This window comes from Blennius ocellaris, assembly GCF_963422515.1.
Source record: "Blennius ocellaris genome assembly, chromosome: 2".
Lineage (NCBI taxonomy): Eukaryota > Metazoa > Chordata > Actinopteri > Blenniiformes > Blenniidae > Blennius > Blennius ocellaris.
The window spans coordinates 31307095-31326482 of record NC_137651.1 but is presented as its reverse complement, the minus strand read 5'-3'; the positions used below and the strand labels follow the sequence as shown (position 1 = coordinate 31326482).

The 19388-nt window shown below is 43.9% G+C and overlaps 1 protein-coding gene across 1 annotated transcript in view; it reads left to right on the top strand.

Moving 5' to 3' along the window:
• Window positions 1–248: 248 nt before the first annotated feature.
• The window catches only part of robo1 (roundabout, axon guidance receptor, homolog 1), a 138362-nt gene continuing 119222 nt past the window's right edge, over window positions 249–19388 (top strand). Inside the window, exons 1-2 of the mRNA XM_080507465.1 lie at window positions 249–1019; window positions 16563–16889. Coding sequence (XP_080363591.1) covers window positions 959–1019; window positions 16563–16889 — 388 coding nt within the window. The 5' untranslated portion in view covers window positions 249–958. The remainder of the gene's footprint in view (window positions 1020–16562; window positions 16890–19388) is intronic.

Genomic DNA, 19388 nt, shown 5'->3' with positions numbered 1-19388 from the left:
GAGAGAATAAAGACATACCCGAGGTTTTCTATTTCCTTGGATTTCTCTTATTATTGGAAGCGGTTGGAGAACCCACAGTGTCCATCCATCCAGTGCGCACTGCGCCGCTGTGCCGCTCAGCACCACTTCTCTCCCGCAGCTCGCTGGGATCCGGATGGGAAGAGGTTAAATTTCTTCTCTGGGAAACACTGTCGGTTCTATGGAGGGGGTAGAGAGAGGCATTCTGCTTTCTTTGAATGAAACGCGGTGACTGTGAGCGCGCGGTTCCCCTCTCTCGCCCGAGGATCGCCGGCTGCGACGCACAACGGAGAGTTGAGACGCAGGAAAGTGATGGAAAAGTTGCCCTGAACGCGCGTCCGGATCCGAGGGTTGAAGGACAAACACGGCGACAACTCGCAAAGTTTCCCACCGCGATTCAAAACTGGACTGAAATAATGTGACTGCAAGCGTTGGACGCCTTATTTGACTTCCTCCTCACTTTTGGACTGTAAAAACTTTGTGGGATGCTATTATTGTTGTTTTCTACAGCGGAGCTGAAATTATCCAAACGTGATCGCCTGGTTGATCAGAGCGTTCGAACGGGATGAGTTCAAAGAAAGGATAGAGATCTGTCCTCTGCGCTCTTTTTCCTGCAGTTTGCTTACTTGCTGTCATTCACTGGGACTCAACTCGTCAGACGGAGCATATATTGACATTTTATTGCCTGTTAAGGACTGTTTCCTTTACAATTTACCACCGTTTTAACCTTTCCTTTCACCCATATCGGGAAGCAAAGGCGCTCGTTTGAATTTCCGTGGGAGAGATTTTTGGGGGGACTCACAAAACCAAAACATCACATTTTTCAACTTTGGATTTTTTGAGATTTTGCTGTTTATTTTGACATGAGGGAGCAGATGCCTAAATTGCGTTTTGAATAATTTGGATTACACAAGAACATTTCTCAGAGGAGACGCGTTGAATGATGTATCCAACTTCACTTGGAGTTGTATTTCTGATAGGAATACTGCAATTCTGCTCAGGTGAGTAACATGGAAGCTTCTTGGAGTTGAAGAAGAAACAGCCAATTTATCTCAGATGTCTGTGTCGAGTCAGGCCTTAAAGTGACATTTAATTAGACTACTTTACATTCAAACTGGTTAAATGATGTATTAATTTAAAAGTCTAAAACTAGCTGGAGACTTTTGCTGGATTGAAGAAATCACATTTAACACGTTGGACTTGCAGTTACACAGATTTTATTCAAGGTTCATACAAATCTCACGTCACGTGAAGAGGTGCGCTTTTTCAACTCCACACAGTGAAATGACTCCACATCTCAATGAACATTTCCCTCACAACCAAGAAAGTGAACACTCAGGCTACAGGGGGCTGTCGAACGTCTAAAAGCTGAGCACACATAAAGTCACACGTAAGTGCTGAGGCCATGTGGGATCAGTGGGGAGGTCATGCAGACAGCACAAGCCTCCACTGGGGAGATGTTTCCATGCATGTTACTATTCCTCCCCAGGATTGCAATCTTTTTTTTTTCTATTGTTGTTTCTCCAAAATAAAAAAAATATGCTGCACATCAAATGGCACAGGTTGATAATAGCATTTGTCCAGCTATTAGCTTTTCATTACATTTAACTGAAGCAGCTTGGTTCTGGTTGTCTTTGTCGTCTTGTGCTTTATGCTTCATTAGCTCATATATTTCTCCATTTTGCATTTTCACACGTCAAATGAATGTCTTTATCAAGTTTCTGTTATTTGGGAGGTCAGTTGGATGAGAGTTAAACAGCAAACGCTTTCAATGCCGTTGAAAGAAATTAAGATAATCACATCCTCATCTTAGTGATACAAGTTCTGCAGAGTTTCTTTCCCAAGAAAGTAAGAAATTAACCGTTTAAAAGAAACACATGGTGACGTAATTGGCCATGTGCTTTAGTTATATGAAGATTAAACATATTTATGATTACTGATGTTGTAGTCAGCATAATTAGTTTCATGTTTAAACCTGAAAACCCATCAAAGCTTACTCGTCCAACTTCTGAGTCTGTTTCCAGATGTCTCTGACAGTTAGTATAACATGTGAAGGATTTCAGTCATACTCAAGTCCTAATGATTTAAGTCTTCAACAAGACCCACTCTAATCCCGCTGAAAGATCAGATTGCCACCATTAAACCTTTTATTCAGAGTCTGACGGCACGTTAGCCTATATTTTGAGTCAGACTCTTTCTTTCAGATGTTCACTGTGTTTTCTGGCTTGTTTCATGAATTGGCTCATTGTGTTTTTGCGCAGCGGCAGGGATGTGGTGATGGTGAAAGCCCGGGACACCACCCCTGTTTATGGCAGCAGTGTAGCACCTAAACAGGAAGTAGGGTCAGAGGTGAGCGCTGAGAACGAGATGGCAGGTTCGATCTGTTTCAGCCTGAGCCGGATCTCGAGCCGGACAGTATTGGTCCGAGAAACGGCATCCAGAACATCGCGGTGTCCAATTACGCCTCGCCGTGAGGATGTCTGGGGATGTTTTCTGGGGAGAGGCATGAGAATAGGGCCTCCTAATGGAGACAGACTGGACAGCAGATACTCAAAGGATTGGTCGAGGATTAAACACTAGTGTCAGCAAAATTAGATTTCACGCCACTTGCCAGGAGAGGAATTCATATTTGCTGATAATTGGTGTGCGAGCAACTTCATTCTGGTGGAGGGGAGGTATCACATCTCTTAAGTAAACCCTTCATAGTGTTTAGTAACATCTCTGTGCATCATGGCATGCTTATCTCCACACTGCTGGGCCTGTTGTGAGAGCATATTTTTTTCACAGGTTTGTTTCTGTGCAGCACAGGGCGAGAGATAAGACGACCTTTACCCCGTGGATCTTGTGATGACTTGCGTATTGCCACTTTGCTCCGTCTTAAGGTTGTAAATTGATACTTCCATCTGTCACGTCTCACCCTGTTATCAGCTAATCTTTCCTCCCGCTGTACGCTAAATTGCAGTTATCTTTCCTCCAAGTGGCCGATAGACCTTAAACTCACCCCAAAGGTGCCATTGAGATGAGGGAGAGCGGCGGCTCACACCCAGTAGGACACTCTGGATTGCACTCTGGATCAGAGGATTGTTGGGCTGATCTATATATATATTAGGAGTGACAGTATAATTTTTTTACTAGAAATCTGAGTTGCCTCCTAAACTTCACATCTGGTGTATGTGTGAGCTTTTTGTGTTCAGCATGGCGGCGAGTGGGAGTGCTGATATAAATATGGGCAGTGGGAGTGGCGCCCTGGTAATCATCCCCGGCCGGGCTGCACCGAGCTGCAGAGGTCTTGACAAATTGACTCATAAGTGCTGATAAATTGCGGAGCCCTTGCACCTCCTACATCACAGCCGTATGACGGGACACAGCAGGTCCCCGAGCCAATTAATGACCACAGACCACAGGTGAGACCCGTCTCTGTCTCATGGCTCCTTCACCAGTACCTTTCACGTGCCCTGGAAACCGGATCGTTAAAGCCGGACACTTCACTCATCCATCTCACACAGTGACCTTTTTTTTTTTTTTTTTACTCGTGTTGCTCAATTGTGATTTTTCCAAACGGCTTCACAGAATCTGGTTTCTTTTGAGTGCTTATAGCCTTCTACAATGATGTTATACAAGCAACAACGTTGATGTCATGAGAAAGACGATGAGAAAGAGTCACAGCCAGAGTAGAGAAGTCTCACACCTGTGTGAAAGCAATGTCGAGAAAACCACAGCATATCTCCATAACTTCCACTAATACACATTAATCTGATCCTAATCCGAATCAAATGGGGGTTTTACACCCCTGAAATCCTGGATTAGAAAGACTTTGGCTTAGCGCGACCACATGGAGAAATGTGTGAGGGCAGCCTGTGTCCTCTCGCCGGTCACGAGAACCTAATGACTGACAAGATAAACATTTCAAAGCAGTTTGTTTGAGCACAGATAAATTAGGCGGTGACTCTTAATGATCTGCTTTCCCCACCACTCTTCATTTAATGACCTAAAAGCGCTGCTTAATTGGATTAATTAACAAGTCCATCTGACGTCAACACTTAATTTGCCGCAGCTGCCGTTCCACTGATACACATGTCTTTGCAAGTAGAGGCAGAGAATTTTGATATCTTTATCAAATTGGGGATACATCCTGGTGTCCTTTGTGTCAGCCGTTTGGTATTTAACATACTTCAGGACTTAACCGCTGTGTCTGCCTTTAGAAAGCAGTGCTCACTGCTTTTCTTTTTATGTTAATGTGGCTTACTTGGCAACTTAATTAACTTAGTGAGCACATATCATTTTGTCAATTTCAGTGTCAGTAAAAGCTTAAAAAAACACGTCGCCAGACAGTGCTAAGCCGTCTCCACTAATAATACTCTGGGACGTAGCGTCATGTGAACGTTTCAGTCTGGACCGGCCCGATCGTAGAAGGCAGAGGGCGTGACTGTCCACAATATTAGACTCGTGGGTCAGTGTAGTTAATGCATCTTCTTCTGACAGTTGATGCGGAGAACAAACATTCCCTGTTGCCACTCGCTCAGGAGGTGATGAACGACCTGGTAGGATGAGAGCTGTTGTCTTGATTCTGTCCCAGGTCACAAATGCCACACTTGGATTTCCCACCGATTTGCGTCCTTCTATAAAAAAAATAAAAATAAAAAGAGCTTGTTGTTTGAGTTGCATTAATGGCCAAGCGTGTTACATTTCATACCCGATCCAGGCCGGCTATAATATGCCTTCCCCTGTGAGTGCAGTAATATAGATGTGAGCAGGAAGAAAAGGGTTTTGTGTTTGTGTGGGGTGGCGAAAGGGGGCTTAAGGAATCTCTCCATCCTCTTACCCATCCCCCCCCGCCTTTTTTTTTTTTTTTCTGGCCCAATTTTTTTAAGACTTGCCTTTTCTGTGACTGGTCAGTGCAAAGCCTTTCTTAAATAAAGCAGGGCATCACGTAGGGGAAAAATAAAAGCCTGTGGGGACGGGGACGGGGAGGCTGCATTGTGTTGCCTTAACGGGGTGATTGTAAGGCGTGGAGGAGGGGAGGAGAAAGGTTCACCAGAGACTGGGGATGTGTGAGGAGCGTAAAGGGGAGGAGTGCAGCTACACAAAGGCTACCCCAGGGTGTGGAAGGGGGGTGGTGGTGGTGGTGGTGGGGGGGAGGAGGGGGGTTTCTGGGCGAGGGGGTGGGGGTGGTAGAGGACGGAGCAGTCAAACATACCATGATACACCAGCTCTGGGAATACTTTTGATCCGGCTCCCTTTGCTCACAGTGCAGATTCTTCCCGGTCCCTCATGGCACCGAATGTGCTGATTAGGGTGATAGTGGTAGAAACCGGCCAGGCAAGAACGCTGGTGGAGTTTTTTTATTTTTTATTTTAAAGGTGGACAACTGGGGAGAGGTGAGGTTGGTTTTTCGAAGTGCTGAGTAAATAAAAGCTGGAACAAAGCTCTAGTGTGGCATTGAGGGTTTTGGTTTTGAAACGGAAGGCCAACGTCCTTCAGGATCTAAATTCTGCATTGTCAGGATCTCCCAGAGGCCTTGCCCAGAGCCTGGAGTTTGCGGTGGTGGTGGTGAAGCTACACGCTACCACTACCATGGGGTTGCTCTGCCTGCTGCATTTTAAAAAAGGCTTAGACCTCCCTCCCTTTCATTTTCTCCACTGGGGAGACTGAGAGATGGCATTGAAGACTGCCTTTCCCTGTAGCCGTCTTTTCTTTCTGGCTCCCTCAGCTCGGGCCTCCTCCCAGCCTCTGTGACCATTCTATTACCCTCTCATTTCAAGGCCTGGATACACTTTTGAAATGCTAAACCTCTCTTTGGTTATAACTGACAGGGGAAAATACCATTAAAGAGGCTGAGAGGAATAGATTAAATTAGCAGTTAAAAGAGAGACTGCTAATTAGTTGATTAACGTCTTCGGTTCCTCCCCCTCTCGGCTGTACTGTCTTAGTTAAGGTTCCCTCTGGTGACAAGGGTTTCCGTCACCATCAGACAATATTTCCTATTTATTTTCCACTTTTTGAGAGGTTCCGATATTCCCCACAGAGCAGTTGATGTGTGGGGATGTTTAAGACCTGCTGTGATCCACAGCTGTATGAGCGACTTCATCTCCGGCTTCCTGCAGGCGAATTCTGTCACACAAAAGAGAGTGATAAAAGTAGGAGGAGTGAGCTCTATTTAAGGGGAAGCACTGAAAAACATAATTAATGAGAAGGTGACCTTGAAATTCATTATTGTCGCACTGCTTTGGGAGTTCAGCCATTCAGACGTAACCATGGTGAAACAAGGTTTTGTATGACTGGATGATTACAGGATGGAAATAAAGACACACTTGCTCTGGGTGGGAGGATTAACTTTGTTTCTCGTCCTTTATCCCTTTATCAGTCTCCCAATTTCAGCAAATCACTTTTCTATTGAACTGGATTACCATTAAAATACACACACACACACACACACACACCTTAAACTAGTCAGGACTGTAGGTAATGTTGATGGTTCCATTTTTGGTTTGAAGATCCAAAAATGCCTCATAACTTTTTAAACAAGAGCAACATTTCTGAATTATATGCCAAGCTCCTCACTTTCCCGCATTTCATTAAGCTGTCAACTATAATTTCAAAATTCTAAAAGACCTGCCGAGCTGTTTATCTCTCCCCCGTCAGCGTTTCAGTCTCCTCCTGCCCACATCGCTCTCTACCACCAACATCCTCCCTCCATGTTTGTTCAATGGGAGCTTTAATTGAATAACAATTGTCACGACAGACAGAATTTACACACAGCGTTGCTTTTGCACGTCTATCAGCGAGTCTTAATCATAAGCTTCATACCTTAAAAATTCCAGCTCTGGTTTTGGGCCTCACTAACATTTCTCTACACGCACTTGGTTTCAGTAATCTCACCTCTCTTGGCTCAGGAGACATTGGCTTCAAAATGTTTCTCTGTGTTTTGGAATAAAGTCTGTCCTATATGCCCTGTGTGATACTTTTGGACTAGACTGCCAGTATTTATCTCATTTTATTGTCTATTCTTATCACAGCGTATTGTTTAGCTGCATCTTCAGCTCTGCTTGGTGGTTTAATGATAATCATCTCCTCAGCAGCTTTATATTTATTAACCTTTATTGGTTGAACAAGATGAAATTATTTGACAATCTTTCTTTGTTTATTTGTTGTTAAGGTCTTAACTCTATTGGCTTTAATTTTTTGAACAATTACAGGGATTTAAATCTGAATTTATTTTAAGTTTTTGTCCTTTTACAGAGGAGATGCAGAATACACTTCAGATACTGAAATTAGATGAATGAGATACATTGAGTACTTAAAACTGTTCATAACTGTCTGAGTGGATATGCTCATTTACAAAACCATTTTAGAAGGCTGTTGATGGAGATATCACCTCTTTTGCATGTGTCATCACCGCTGCCCTGCACAGATCTGATCCTTCCTCCCTCACTGTCTCCAACATGGGAACAGGACCATTTAGAATTTTTTTTTTTACTAGAAATTTCAATAAGACATTCTAAAAGTGTTTCTCCTGTGAAATATAGAAATCTGGCAGATGGGAATTATGGAAGTAATTTTCAGCTGAAGCGCAGGAGGAAACAGTCGTCGGTGAGACGCGCTGTGTACCTGGACAGTTGGTATGAGTTCTGAGGGGAGGACGTGGTAAGTGGGTGCTGGAAGGCAGACAGGCAAGTGAGCAGTTGTCGGCAGAAGGAAATTCTTTTTAATGCCAGACTGGGCACAGTCCCCCCCCCCCCTGTGGACGTCTCGAAAAAGGCTTCTTGGCAGACTTTGCCCCTTCATTAATTTTAACCAAATATTTACTGTGCATCTCATGGCAGGACTTGCATCCCAGTGTAATTTTTCCAGGCCAGGTTTCGAACAGTTTGGGGCGATTTGTGTTCCATTTGGCTGGACTCGGGCCATGCCCCACTCAGCAGGCGCATGCTGGTGTCTCTGGGACTTTGCCCACATGGCTCCACGGAGTCTTAACCTATGCCGTCGGAGCCACGTTTCACTTTAATAATACCTCTGTAGTTACTGTATGTGAACTGCTATGTGCCGTATGCACATTTGTAAGCTTGCACACATTGACACTGCAATACTCTGCGCTCTGTGCTTACCCTTTCAACCTAAAGGGCACCAGAGGGAAATGTGCCAAGTTTTTGCACTTAGACATTTCCATTGTACCCAGAGCTGAACGCTGCAAATGAAATTCTCTTTCAGCACCCAGCTGTCGGAGGTTTGCTTCAGAATGTAGCCGGGCCGAGCGTTTAGAATAACCTGCATAAGCGGTTAAGGTCATCAGCTCAGCTCTCAGGAACTGTAACACAACACTGGTACGACAGTGCATTTGTATCACTGCTGCAATCAAATAAATAACATTTTAAAAAGCATTAGGTGCTTTTTGGCCACGTCTGCCTCTATTCTCTTTGGCGTCTCGTCATGAGCTGTTCTTTTTCTTGGCGTTGGGCCCACATGCCATCCTCCCTGTGGCTGGCCTGCCAGCGGAGTGTGCCGGTCCTTCCTCTGCTCTGCTCCCCAGTTCCTCCCCTGGCGTCACTCGCCTCTTTTCACGCTCCCTCATGATCGGTCACACCAACGGAAATACTGCAGGGAGTGACCTTGGGAAGACTCGGCCACGTTACTATGCCGCTGACGACGGCAGTTTTTTAATTGAATTAAGGAAACATTAAGCAGATTTATTTACATGAACCTCTTGGTGCTGTTTTCACCTGAGGAGTTTGCTAATGCACACAGTTACCAAACATTTGCTTTTCAATGGGCTCAAGACATTTTTTTGTCCAAACCTAATTTTGTAAATCTCTTGAGAGGTTCATGTCTAGACGCTCACAATCTGTTGGCATTGAGTTAGCCTAAGAAACAGCCTATAATTAAAAGGTTCTGGTGGCGTGATGAAGTCTTAATAATGATGATGAGAAATATGACATTTTCAAATGATTTTGAAAACGTGGAATTAGTCTTTAAATATAATATACAACATGATATAATTTAAACAAATACCAAGTATCACCTGATAGCCTTCCAAAGGAACATTTGAATGTATGAAATGACATTTCATAGAAAAGCAGCATTAATCCAGATGATGTAAATCAGTTAATCTGTGTAAAAAGGTATCAAACAGCGCTATTGTCATACCTAATGGTTTCTGAGGTTGCGTTCATTTCATGCAGGCAGTTTTCATGCATGATGTGAAGTCATGGCAACATGTGATGATCCTATACTGCATGTCCAAGAAACATATTTCAACATGCTTCAACACAAACACCCATAGTACCAGCAATCCTTCTGAATACCTACAAATTAGTTGTTGTATGGATAGATGTTGGGTAGCTCTTCAGGACGGAGTGAGCAATGGGATCTTCAATGTCCCCTGTTGGGAAATAAATGTACCAGTGTATTCAATTACCCCTGCTTCTCTATCCTGCTGGTGTCGAGTGCTGTGATGTATCGCTGGGATCTCGCTGGTCAAACCTCATTAAAACTGGTGATGTCAGAAAACAAAAACAAGGAGTAATTGCCCGCTCTGACTCCCTTGTGCTTTTCTTCAGTAATCTCTTCAAACTGGAAGACTTGAGTGAGCCGCATACAAAAGGCTTTCCCATTAGAAGGTCTGAGCGATGGGTTTAATATTAATTACGGACTCTGTTTCTGAGGTTTCTGCTCCGCTGAGTGAATGACGTCTAACGATGTTGTTCATGAGATGTATGGGCTAGATCTTCTTTTCTGTTCACACCTATGAGGTCAACCTAAACCTAAACAGTCTGAAAGTTACACGCACGCACGCACGCACACAGTGAGTTTTTGCTTGCATCCACCCAGCTCTGTTCAGCCCATCTGCCTGGTCTCCAGAGCCAATTTGACAGGCGGCTTCCTAACAAGCATCCCAGTCTTTTCCACGAGATTCCCTCCTTGTCCCAGTGAATTGGTATAATAAAAGATAGGAATTGCACGTACCTTGCAGGAATGAATTCGACCCTCATGGTCTTCTGCAGAATTTGACAGCTTGTGTTTGCGTCTGATGACATTCACTGGAGCAGATTGGCATCAGGAGGAGCTACAACTCATCCACAATTGTGTCCCCTGGGCTTCTGTGGAAAATTCATTTCTCCGCAATATATTTCCCCTTTGTCATGTTTTTTTTCACTTGCACGTCTCTGACAGCCTCTAAGAAAAATTACTTTGGATGTTTAAATTGAGAAACTCAGTGTTTGATATTGATAAATGCAATTAAAGTATTCATCTATTATTAACTCCCTCACCAGATTGATTGTCTTCGGTTGACTTATGAGGCGTTCCGTGGGCATCAGGAGTCCTTTGTTATACTTGCGATCATGCCTGGTTTCTTCCGAATGTGTCAGGTTTACGAACAGCCTGGAGCTGAAGTGGAAATACTGCTGCTATTATCTTAGATTTAGATTTGGGGCCTCCAGAACAGGATGGGCCCCTGCCTCCCAAAGGAGCACTCTCATTGCAGCATCTTACTCACAACCTGGGCTGCCTTGCCGCGAGAAAAGCTTGGATGTGTTTCCCAGCTGACAGTCAGGAAGTGGGTCTGGTGCTGCAGGCCTGAAGCTCGCCGCTGGTTTATGTAGTGATGAGCCGTCAGTGTCAGTATGCAAGAGCCCTGAAGCTTACGAGAGTAACCCGAGCCTCATCGCAAAGGAAGCTACTTGTTTTTGGTATCATCAGTAAACTTGAATAACAAGGCTTTTTTTTTTTTTTTTTTTAAATGCATTAATATCTTAATTGTGACTCGTCTCTTCACTCAACAGAGTTATCAAGAATTGCACTCCACTAGTTGAGGGTATTTAACAAGTCATCAGTTGTGTTTTTAAACTGCATATTTCCCTTCCCTTTGTCTGATATCCAATTAGGAAACTGAATGGATAAATAGTGGCAGGATCAATCAGAGCCAAAACATTGGAGTGGGAGTTTCAATGAAGTTGCCAACCTTCATTGTCTTAGCCTCTAATAACTAAAGCTCTGTGTTGTATTGACATTTCAGTTTGCAGAATCCATATTTCACTCTGTTATCAACAGGACTGTTGTCATCAACTCTGAAAGTATTGAATACATTTATATTACAGCCAATCTAAATAAACAATCAAACTGTGTTGTGTTGGGTTGTAGGGCTGTGTGGAAACTTGTAGGTAATCAGTTCCAAGTTTGTTTGGATCACAAAAATAACAAAAGACAATTTGGACAGAGCTGCTACTTTTGAGAAATTGATATCTATTCTGTAGCACTGCTGCACTATATGGAGGTAACTGTACCCTGTTTTGTTTGGTAAATGGAGACAAAGAGATGAGAAGAGAAAGGGGCCATAAAGATATCCATCATCCTCCTCGATCACCCTACCTCTGAATCACCACGCACACGCGCACAAACGCATACGCGCACAAACGCTCAGTGCTCTAATCCTGCCTCTTAGGGGTGTAAATGATAGCCTTGTGTAACATTAAAAACAGGGCTGATCTGATGCAAGTGGCAAAGTCGTTCATGCAGCACATTCCAGGGTGGGATTCTGAGGTTGAAATGGTGAAAGGTTCAGTTTCACTTTCCTGTTAATGTCATCTGATCAGCAGGAGTACAGTACCTTGGCTTTTCTCTCTGTTTCTGTCTCCCCCCTCTTATCTCTGCCCTCGCTCTCTCTTATCTCCTCTAATTCAACAGAAAAGGGTGCCTTTTCTTGTGCGCTCAGTCATTTATTGGCCCGTCCCCCGTCCCGAGCAGGCATGGCTCCAGTCTCCGCCTGGCTACCCCAAGGGACACACCCTCTGCTCTTATCTCTGTCATAAATCCCTCTTAAGTCCCCTAATCACAGATTAATGGGGCTGTGGATAGAGAGTGCCCTACTGTGCTTGGCCTTCCTTATCACAGATCCATATTCTATATCCTTACTATTGCTCAACTGGACATTTGATACAGGGAGTAATGATACAGCTCAAGCTGCCGCAACACCTCTTAATTTCCGTGTCTGCATTGATTGCATGGATTCTGCGACCTTGAACAGACTTATGGGTGAAATTTCAATTCATCACAATACTTTACCACATTTCTCATGCGTGTAATAAAATCCGGTCCTAATTCAAATTAATTTTTTTTACGGCAAGATTAAGATTGAATGTCCCAGTAATGTGGAGTTGTTTTGTCATTCCGGAAAGTAGACACATTATACCATCTCTCTGCCTCCAGGGATCACAGTGACAACAGATCTAAATTGCCTCAGTGTCCGTCTCCCCTGTGATTTCTCTGGATAAAGAAGTCTCATCCTCTTCCCCACACTCTGCCAAGATAGCGGCCATGGAAAAGTACGACAAGACACAGAGGCAGGTTTATTTTTTAGGTTAGGGAAAGCACTGGACCTGAACTGATTGCTGCAGCTACGGGATTGGTTTTGGTCGCTTCTTTGGCCTGCCTTTTTGCTTCCCTCTATCTTTCTTCCTGTCCTCTGTAATGAACTTACTTGCTACAGAGTGATTCGTAATAAAAATGCTGCACACATGATGTAGCCTGTGGGCGAACAGAGGCTTTTAATTGCAAAGGGCAACAGTGCTGTGTTTAAGGAGTGACCCTGGGTCTGACAGGGCACACCCCGCCTGGTTTTATCTTGTCCTGAGGCTACTCACAGTCAAGGTTGCTGGGCAGTCTTCTCTGCGTTCAGTTGGAAGAGTTACATTGATTACTACCTCAGAGCCATGTTAACTTCACCACACCACAAAGCTGAGGCTATTTGCATCGGATAAATATTCTCCATTACATTCTGCCACAGCTCACTTTGAATTAGACTTGTTTGTTGGTGTTATAGCAATAGTTTAAATAATTTACAACAATAAAATGCAATGCAAAATGAGTGCCATTCTCAGTTGGTCATATTACAATGTTTGTCTGGTTTTCATGCGGACAGCAGTTTCTATCGGATTGAAGAAGAATACCCTGTACTGTGGAATATAGATTAACAGTATTTGAACACATAAAACAGGGTGATAATCAAGTTTAGCTCCAAGACATGAGATCGATGCAATACTGCTCACCATAATATCAATATATGGCACGTACAACGTGATCTACCGTTGAGCAGAAGGACTTTGACTTTTTGAGAATCATCAGGAATGTCTTCATCGTGTCATATTTGCCGATGATTGAAGAGCCTCTAGATCTGAGACTGAGAAAATGCCCAGAGGCCTTCATGAATCTTAGTATGCACATGGTATATGGGTCAGTGTCTAGGTCTGGACTCTTGTGTTGGCTGCGTGGACGGGTCTGGGGCTTTTCAATTGAACGTGCTAGTCGTTGCTGTTGGGCTTTGTTGTTCATTACCAAGATTGCTTTGAGAAGGGAGAAAAGTCACTGGGAGTTGTTGGTTTTCTTAATTACCTCCACAGTGAGCAAAGTCTCCCTCAAGCATCGTTTAACTTTGCGTATGCGCAAGTGAGCGAATGCAAGTAAATGAGAGAGGAAAAAGCACAGAGAGCTCCTCCAAGTGAGAGGGTTGAGGGAGAAGGAGAATCTTGCCTCGGGCACCGATCGATCAGATCCTTGCAGTAGAAGTCCCAGCTTCCCTTTGGTGAGGCTGTGTATTGCATTAGCTCATCTCACATTCTCTGTCTGGAAGCAACGAGGGGGGAAGAGGGGGATAGAAAATAGGAGAGAGGGTGGTTGAAAGCAGCAGAGGAGAAGGAAGGGCAGTGCTTTGAAATAAAGGGAGGGCTGGATGACTCAAAGTGAAGAGAGAAAGAGACGATGAGCAGCATAGTTTAGTTGTGAAGTGTACACTCTGCTTCTCCTTTCTGCCTCAGATTTGGTCGTGTGTGCGTGGCAGGAGCAGAGTTAGCTCGCCAGCCATCTACTTGATGCACGCACCTGTGGAGGTGTACATGTGAGCGTACGGTTTATGACAGAATATTCCTGTGTACCGCCTGTGTCTTTCTCCCCTGGTGAGGGGTAATGGGGCTGAAGTAACATGGGTCACTCAGTGTCTGTGGGGATCAGCCGACCAAAGCTTGCTCACACACATGCACGCACACACACACACACACACACACACACACACACACACACACACATAATAGCATTCTGTAACTGATTCATGCTTGTACCCATTCACACCCCGTCTCGGGAATCACATACACATCATACTCATTAGGGTGTTGCATGAATTGCTGAATATTTATTAATCAGCCTCTCTGTATCAGGAAACCGTGTACATTGTATTATCCATGTGCATGTTAATCATGCTGGTCTGTGTATTCAACTACAGTAAACAGTCCCTGATCAAACACAGCAGCCGCCCTCTGTACAGCTCCTGTCACAGTGGGCTACATCTAAATAGTTAATGGTTCCTCCATAAAACCCCAAACTTCAGCTTCTTACAAATTAGAGAGGAGCTATCTGAATCAGGAAGGGTATGGGCAAAGCCGATCGCGGCACAGCTCTTCAAAGTCCTCTTTAATAAAACATAATATCCTGCTGCCTTGTCTGGGTGAGGGAGGTTGGTGGGAGTGGATCTGTCGCGGCAATGAACAGTGTTAGCTCAGCTATGTGCTGCCCCGCCAAAGGACTGGGCTTGGTTAGCATACGGTCGAAAGGTTCAAAAGCCTGCGATGGGAACGGGTTACAAATCAGGGTTAATTAGCCTCGTAGTGGTTCAGTCAGTGCTGATCGCAAAAAAGCAATGATATGTATTTTTGTTTAATCTTCATTGAGAGCTCGATATTAGACTAATTCATTCTTGCTAAAGGCTTGATATGTTGCTCTCTAATTGTCCGTCTGTTTCTCTGTGTCTCTGAGAAATGCTTTAATCTAAAGATATATGTATATATATATATATATTTTTTTTTTTTGTTTGTTTGTTTTATGCCCGCATAGTTTCAGAATTACAGTTAAATAAAATGCAAAAAAAAAACCCAAAAACAATGCAGTAACTGAATGGCTTCAGTTTAATTGCTCTAAACAGATTAATTGTTACTGGCAAATGCTGAATGCAGTTTTGTGTGACATTTCAGTTTTGCATGAAGACACTAGTATTCCACATTGTGCTGTTTTGTGATTCCAAATGATGTATGAAGGTTTACTCAGTTGTTATGAGCTCAGCATTTCATATTCCTGTAATACTTTTTCATAATCGTGGCAACTGAACGTAGTCTAATTTCTTACAAGTGGTTTCTACAGAGTATGTTCAACTTGCACACTCAAAGCAAAGTCCAAGAGCATAATTCTGCATCATGCCTCATGAAAACAGGGGTTTGTGTAGATTTTATTTATGGTTTCAGCATATAATTTGCTTCAGGTGTAGTAAATTCATTCTGTGAGTCAACCATTTTATAGAAAAGCATGAACTGTGATAAGTGTTGGCGTGTTTTTGATTATTGCAATCAACAAAGTGATCCCTTGCTTGTCATGAGCGTTAGTTTCAGGAATGCCTTGAGAAGACTTGTAATCACGGTGCCCTTCATCAGACTACCAGATTAATTATATTCCATTGACCACACTACACATTCACATGGAAGCGATTAATCTTTCCACATAGCTGTCATTAATTATGCTGACTTCACCCAAAAAAATGTGGCGACCAGAGGAAGATGCCTCCTCAGCACCAGACTCGGCGGGGTAACGGGGGATGGGTGCATGGCACATGTACGAGGCAGTGTGGCAAGTTCACGGGATGGTGGGTAAATTAATTGCAGTCCTGCGCCTCCAATTAGACTCGACTCTCTTTAATTGGTGCTGAATGGGCTCCAAAGACCTATGCTGGGAGATACGCTGGAGCGGGAAGAGCTCTTTCTCTCTCGCTCACATGCACACACTTTTGTGTGAAGGCACACAAAGCGGCCGCGGCAATCAAGTTCCACCCCTCAGAAATTAACAACAGGAAGCTAATTTGCATGTAAAGCAGGTTTGATAGCCACAGCTGACTGGTCAGAGAGCAACAGTAATGACCATAGATAGCGGTGGGGTGTTAACCCCCCCCTGGCAGTGCCATTGGTGCTGCTGTCTGTGGAGCCTTGCCTCAGTAGAGTGTTTTCTTGTCCTCATTCTTTGTGAGGAAGCAATGCAGGGCACTTTTATCTTATCTCTTATCACTTAATTTCCCTTTACCTTCAAGGTGTGTCATTGTCTTGTTTATGATTGCCTTCTTCTTTCTGCTGTGCTCTTTGATGTAAGAAATGAGAGAGTCGTCTTTACTGGAGCAGGATGTAAGTGTAATGAAAGGGTGACTAGTTCTTGTGCTCTTTGTGTTTGCACGGACACTTTTTTACTGAAATAAATAAATACATTTTATGAATTAATTTATTACTCTTGCACAAGCTTGATCACACCGCGGATGTGCAAAGATTATATATTAGATGGTAACAGTGCTGTATAATCTACACACTGCTAACCATGTGAATTAACATATCTAATGTTGTTATAATCCAAAAAAGAGATTTTCTTCCCTTGAAAACAGCACCAATCGAGATAAAATTCGTAAAGATCTGTGAAGCCTATGCACCATATTATTTGACGACAGGAGAACTACATTTGTCGTTTCTTCTCAGGATCTCGTCTGCGCCAAGAGGACACGCCACCCCGGATCGTGGAGCACCCGTCTGACCTGATTGTTTCCAAAGGCGAGCCCGCCACTCTCAACTGTAAAGCAGAGGGGTGGCCGACCCCGACTGTGGAGTGGTACAAGGATGGCGAGCGTGTGGAGACCGACAGGGACAATTACCGCTCTCAGCGCATGCTGCTGCCCACCGGCTCGCTCTTCTTCCTACGCATCGTTCATGGACGTCGGAGCAAACCAGACGAAGGGTCTTACGTCTGTGTCGCTCGCAACTACCTGGGAGAGGCCGTGAGTCACAACGCTTCGCTGGAAGTAGCCAGTAAGTGCAGCATGTTTGTCCTATTTCTTCTCCGTCCATTCTGTGGATTTGAATGGCAGCATTTGGGTTCACATGTCGCTGGATAACAGGCTCCGGTTTTTTCCCAGTGTTTCTGTGGTCAATGTGTTCATTGAGTTGAATAATCTCTAAGGAGATGGGCAGGATGTGTTTGGCCCAGCGGCCTCCGTAGGCCTGTGGAGCCTTGGGGGAGAAGTGGCCTGATCATTCCGGGGTGAATGATTCTGTAAAGGGCCCTTGGTAGGTGGTCAGGAGCTGCAAAAGGAACAAAGCCCTTTCTGTTTTGGCCCTGTTTCTACATTTTGTCAGAGAGATAGATATGAGGTTTAATATTGCAAGGAATGCAATCATTGCATCTGTGTTTAGTCATCTTTTAATGAAGTGCTATCCCACTCATTTCACTGGAGTATATCAAAAACGCCAAATACTGTCTGCGACACCCAAGCAGAGACTGACAAGCTTTGATGTAAAGTGGATTTAAGCATCTCTGGGGTCAACAAGCAGGCTTTCAGACATATCAGTAAGGATTCTATTTGGCACTCTCTGGGCTTGCAATACAGGAGAATAAAACAATCTTTCTAAATATGTGATTTTTCTTTTTGGGGGTGGGGTATGGGAGTTGTGTTGACATATTTGTTCCCGTGATTCTTTTTTAAAGTTTGCTTTCCTTGTTGGTGAGGGCAGCTATTCAGATATATGATCTCTTTGCTCTCTTGACTGGCTAAGACTGAAGGCTGTGGACGAGCGCTCGGATATCAACCACTCCTCCAGCATGCCCAGAGGCTGTCACCAGCCCGCTCACTGTAATCTAATCAAGATGGGGGAAGAAAAAGTGTGTGTGTGCGCGCGTGTGTGTGTGTGTGTGTGTGTGTGTGTGTGTGTGTGTGTGTGTGTGTGTGTGTGTGTGTGTGTGTGTGTGTGTGTGTGTGTGTGTGTGTGTGTGTGTGTGTGTGTGTGTGTGTGTGTGTGTGTGTGTGTGTGTGTGTGTGTGTGTGTGTTAAAATCTGTGCGTGAGTGTGTGAAGGGTTACCGGGCTGGGCATGATGGCCTGCTGACTGTTTCAGGATAATGATCTTCTCGGTTCAGAGCATCACTTTTCACTGCACACTTCTGCAGCACAGTGGTATAGTGGTTAGCATTGTCACCTCACTGCATGAACCCCTGGTTTGCATCTGATGGCCGATAGAGCACGTAGTGTGTGGAGTTTACGTGCTTTTGTCCTGTGCCTGTTGTGTGTATTTGAAGCATGTTGAATGGGAGAGATTTCGGTTTGAGGTCAGTGAGCCTGGTTTTCTTCTTCTTTGTGCGACTTCAGTTCAGAGTTCGTTATGGGAAAGAGTGCCCCAAGTGAGCAGCTGCTGTAACTGCATGACCTCGTCATAGCACAGACCTAACCCTAGCCTCTTTCAGAAGCGCAGTATAAAAATCAACCAAACTAAATTAAGTTGTGAAAGTTTTCCATACTCCCCACCCTATGAATGTACCCTGCTAAATATCAGACCTGATTCGCCTTCTTGTATAAAGCAGCTATGCAGACGAATAAATACATATTATTTCTAAGACAAAATATCTCCACTGTTATTCCTGTTTTTCTGTTTTCCATCTGTAGTGATGTGTACAAAGTCAAAAGCACCTTCAGAGTCCTCTTGATCAGATGGTTTTATTTTGTTTTTGACTCAAGACCAGTTTTGTTTCAGTTTGTCAGTAAGTAAAGCTCTTTAGGAATTCAGCAATTCAGCGGTGGTCAAGATGAAGCCTTGTCCTCATTTGTCCTGTTTTATTCTGTATTTTCTCAGCCATGATTGGCAGCAGCAAAATGACAATTCTGCACAATTTAACAAAAATGTGTGAGCATACGAGTTTGGCAGGTTTGCACATTTCCATAGTACTAAAAATATTTCACCCTTGTAGTGGACGAAATGGGGTGTTTATTTCTGCAGTGGCTTTTTTTTAAGTAGAAAAACAAGACATTTGGTGGAAAAATAAGGAGCAGAGTATCATTGGCTCGAGATCAAGTTTGTGCTGCTTATTCTGTATAAGGTTCAAACAGACCCGTAATGACAAGCCACTGCACTCCACCCTTTTCGCTCTCCTCCTCGGTGAGCTGCTGTCTCTCGCTCGCCCCTCTCTGCAGCTCCTGCTTAACTACATATAATTATGTTGTCGAAGCAACCAGGATGGGAAGCCGGCAGTCGAGCAAAAAGGAGGCCAAGAAACCCTGAGACTTCTTTACCAGGCTCCATTTAAACTTCAGACAAAAAACTACAAGCCTTAAATCTGACTCTGGAGAGTATCAGAAAGTTTCAGAGCACTTTGTATTTCTGCTTGTGATTAAAGCCGTTCCTTGGACTGATAACGTTATAAGCCGAACATTGTGGTGTTGAAGGAACAAGGCTTTTAATTTCCATTAAAACTCATGGAAATTATGGTTTTAATTATGTTGACTTTGCCTTCCTCTCCCACTCTAATAGTTTTACTTCA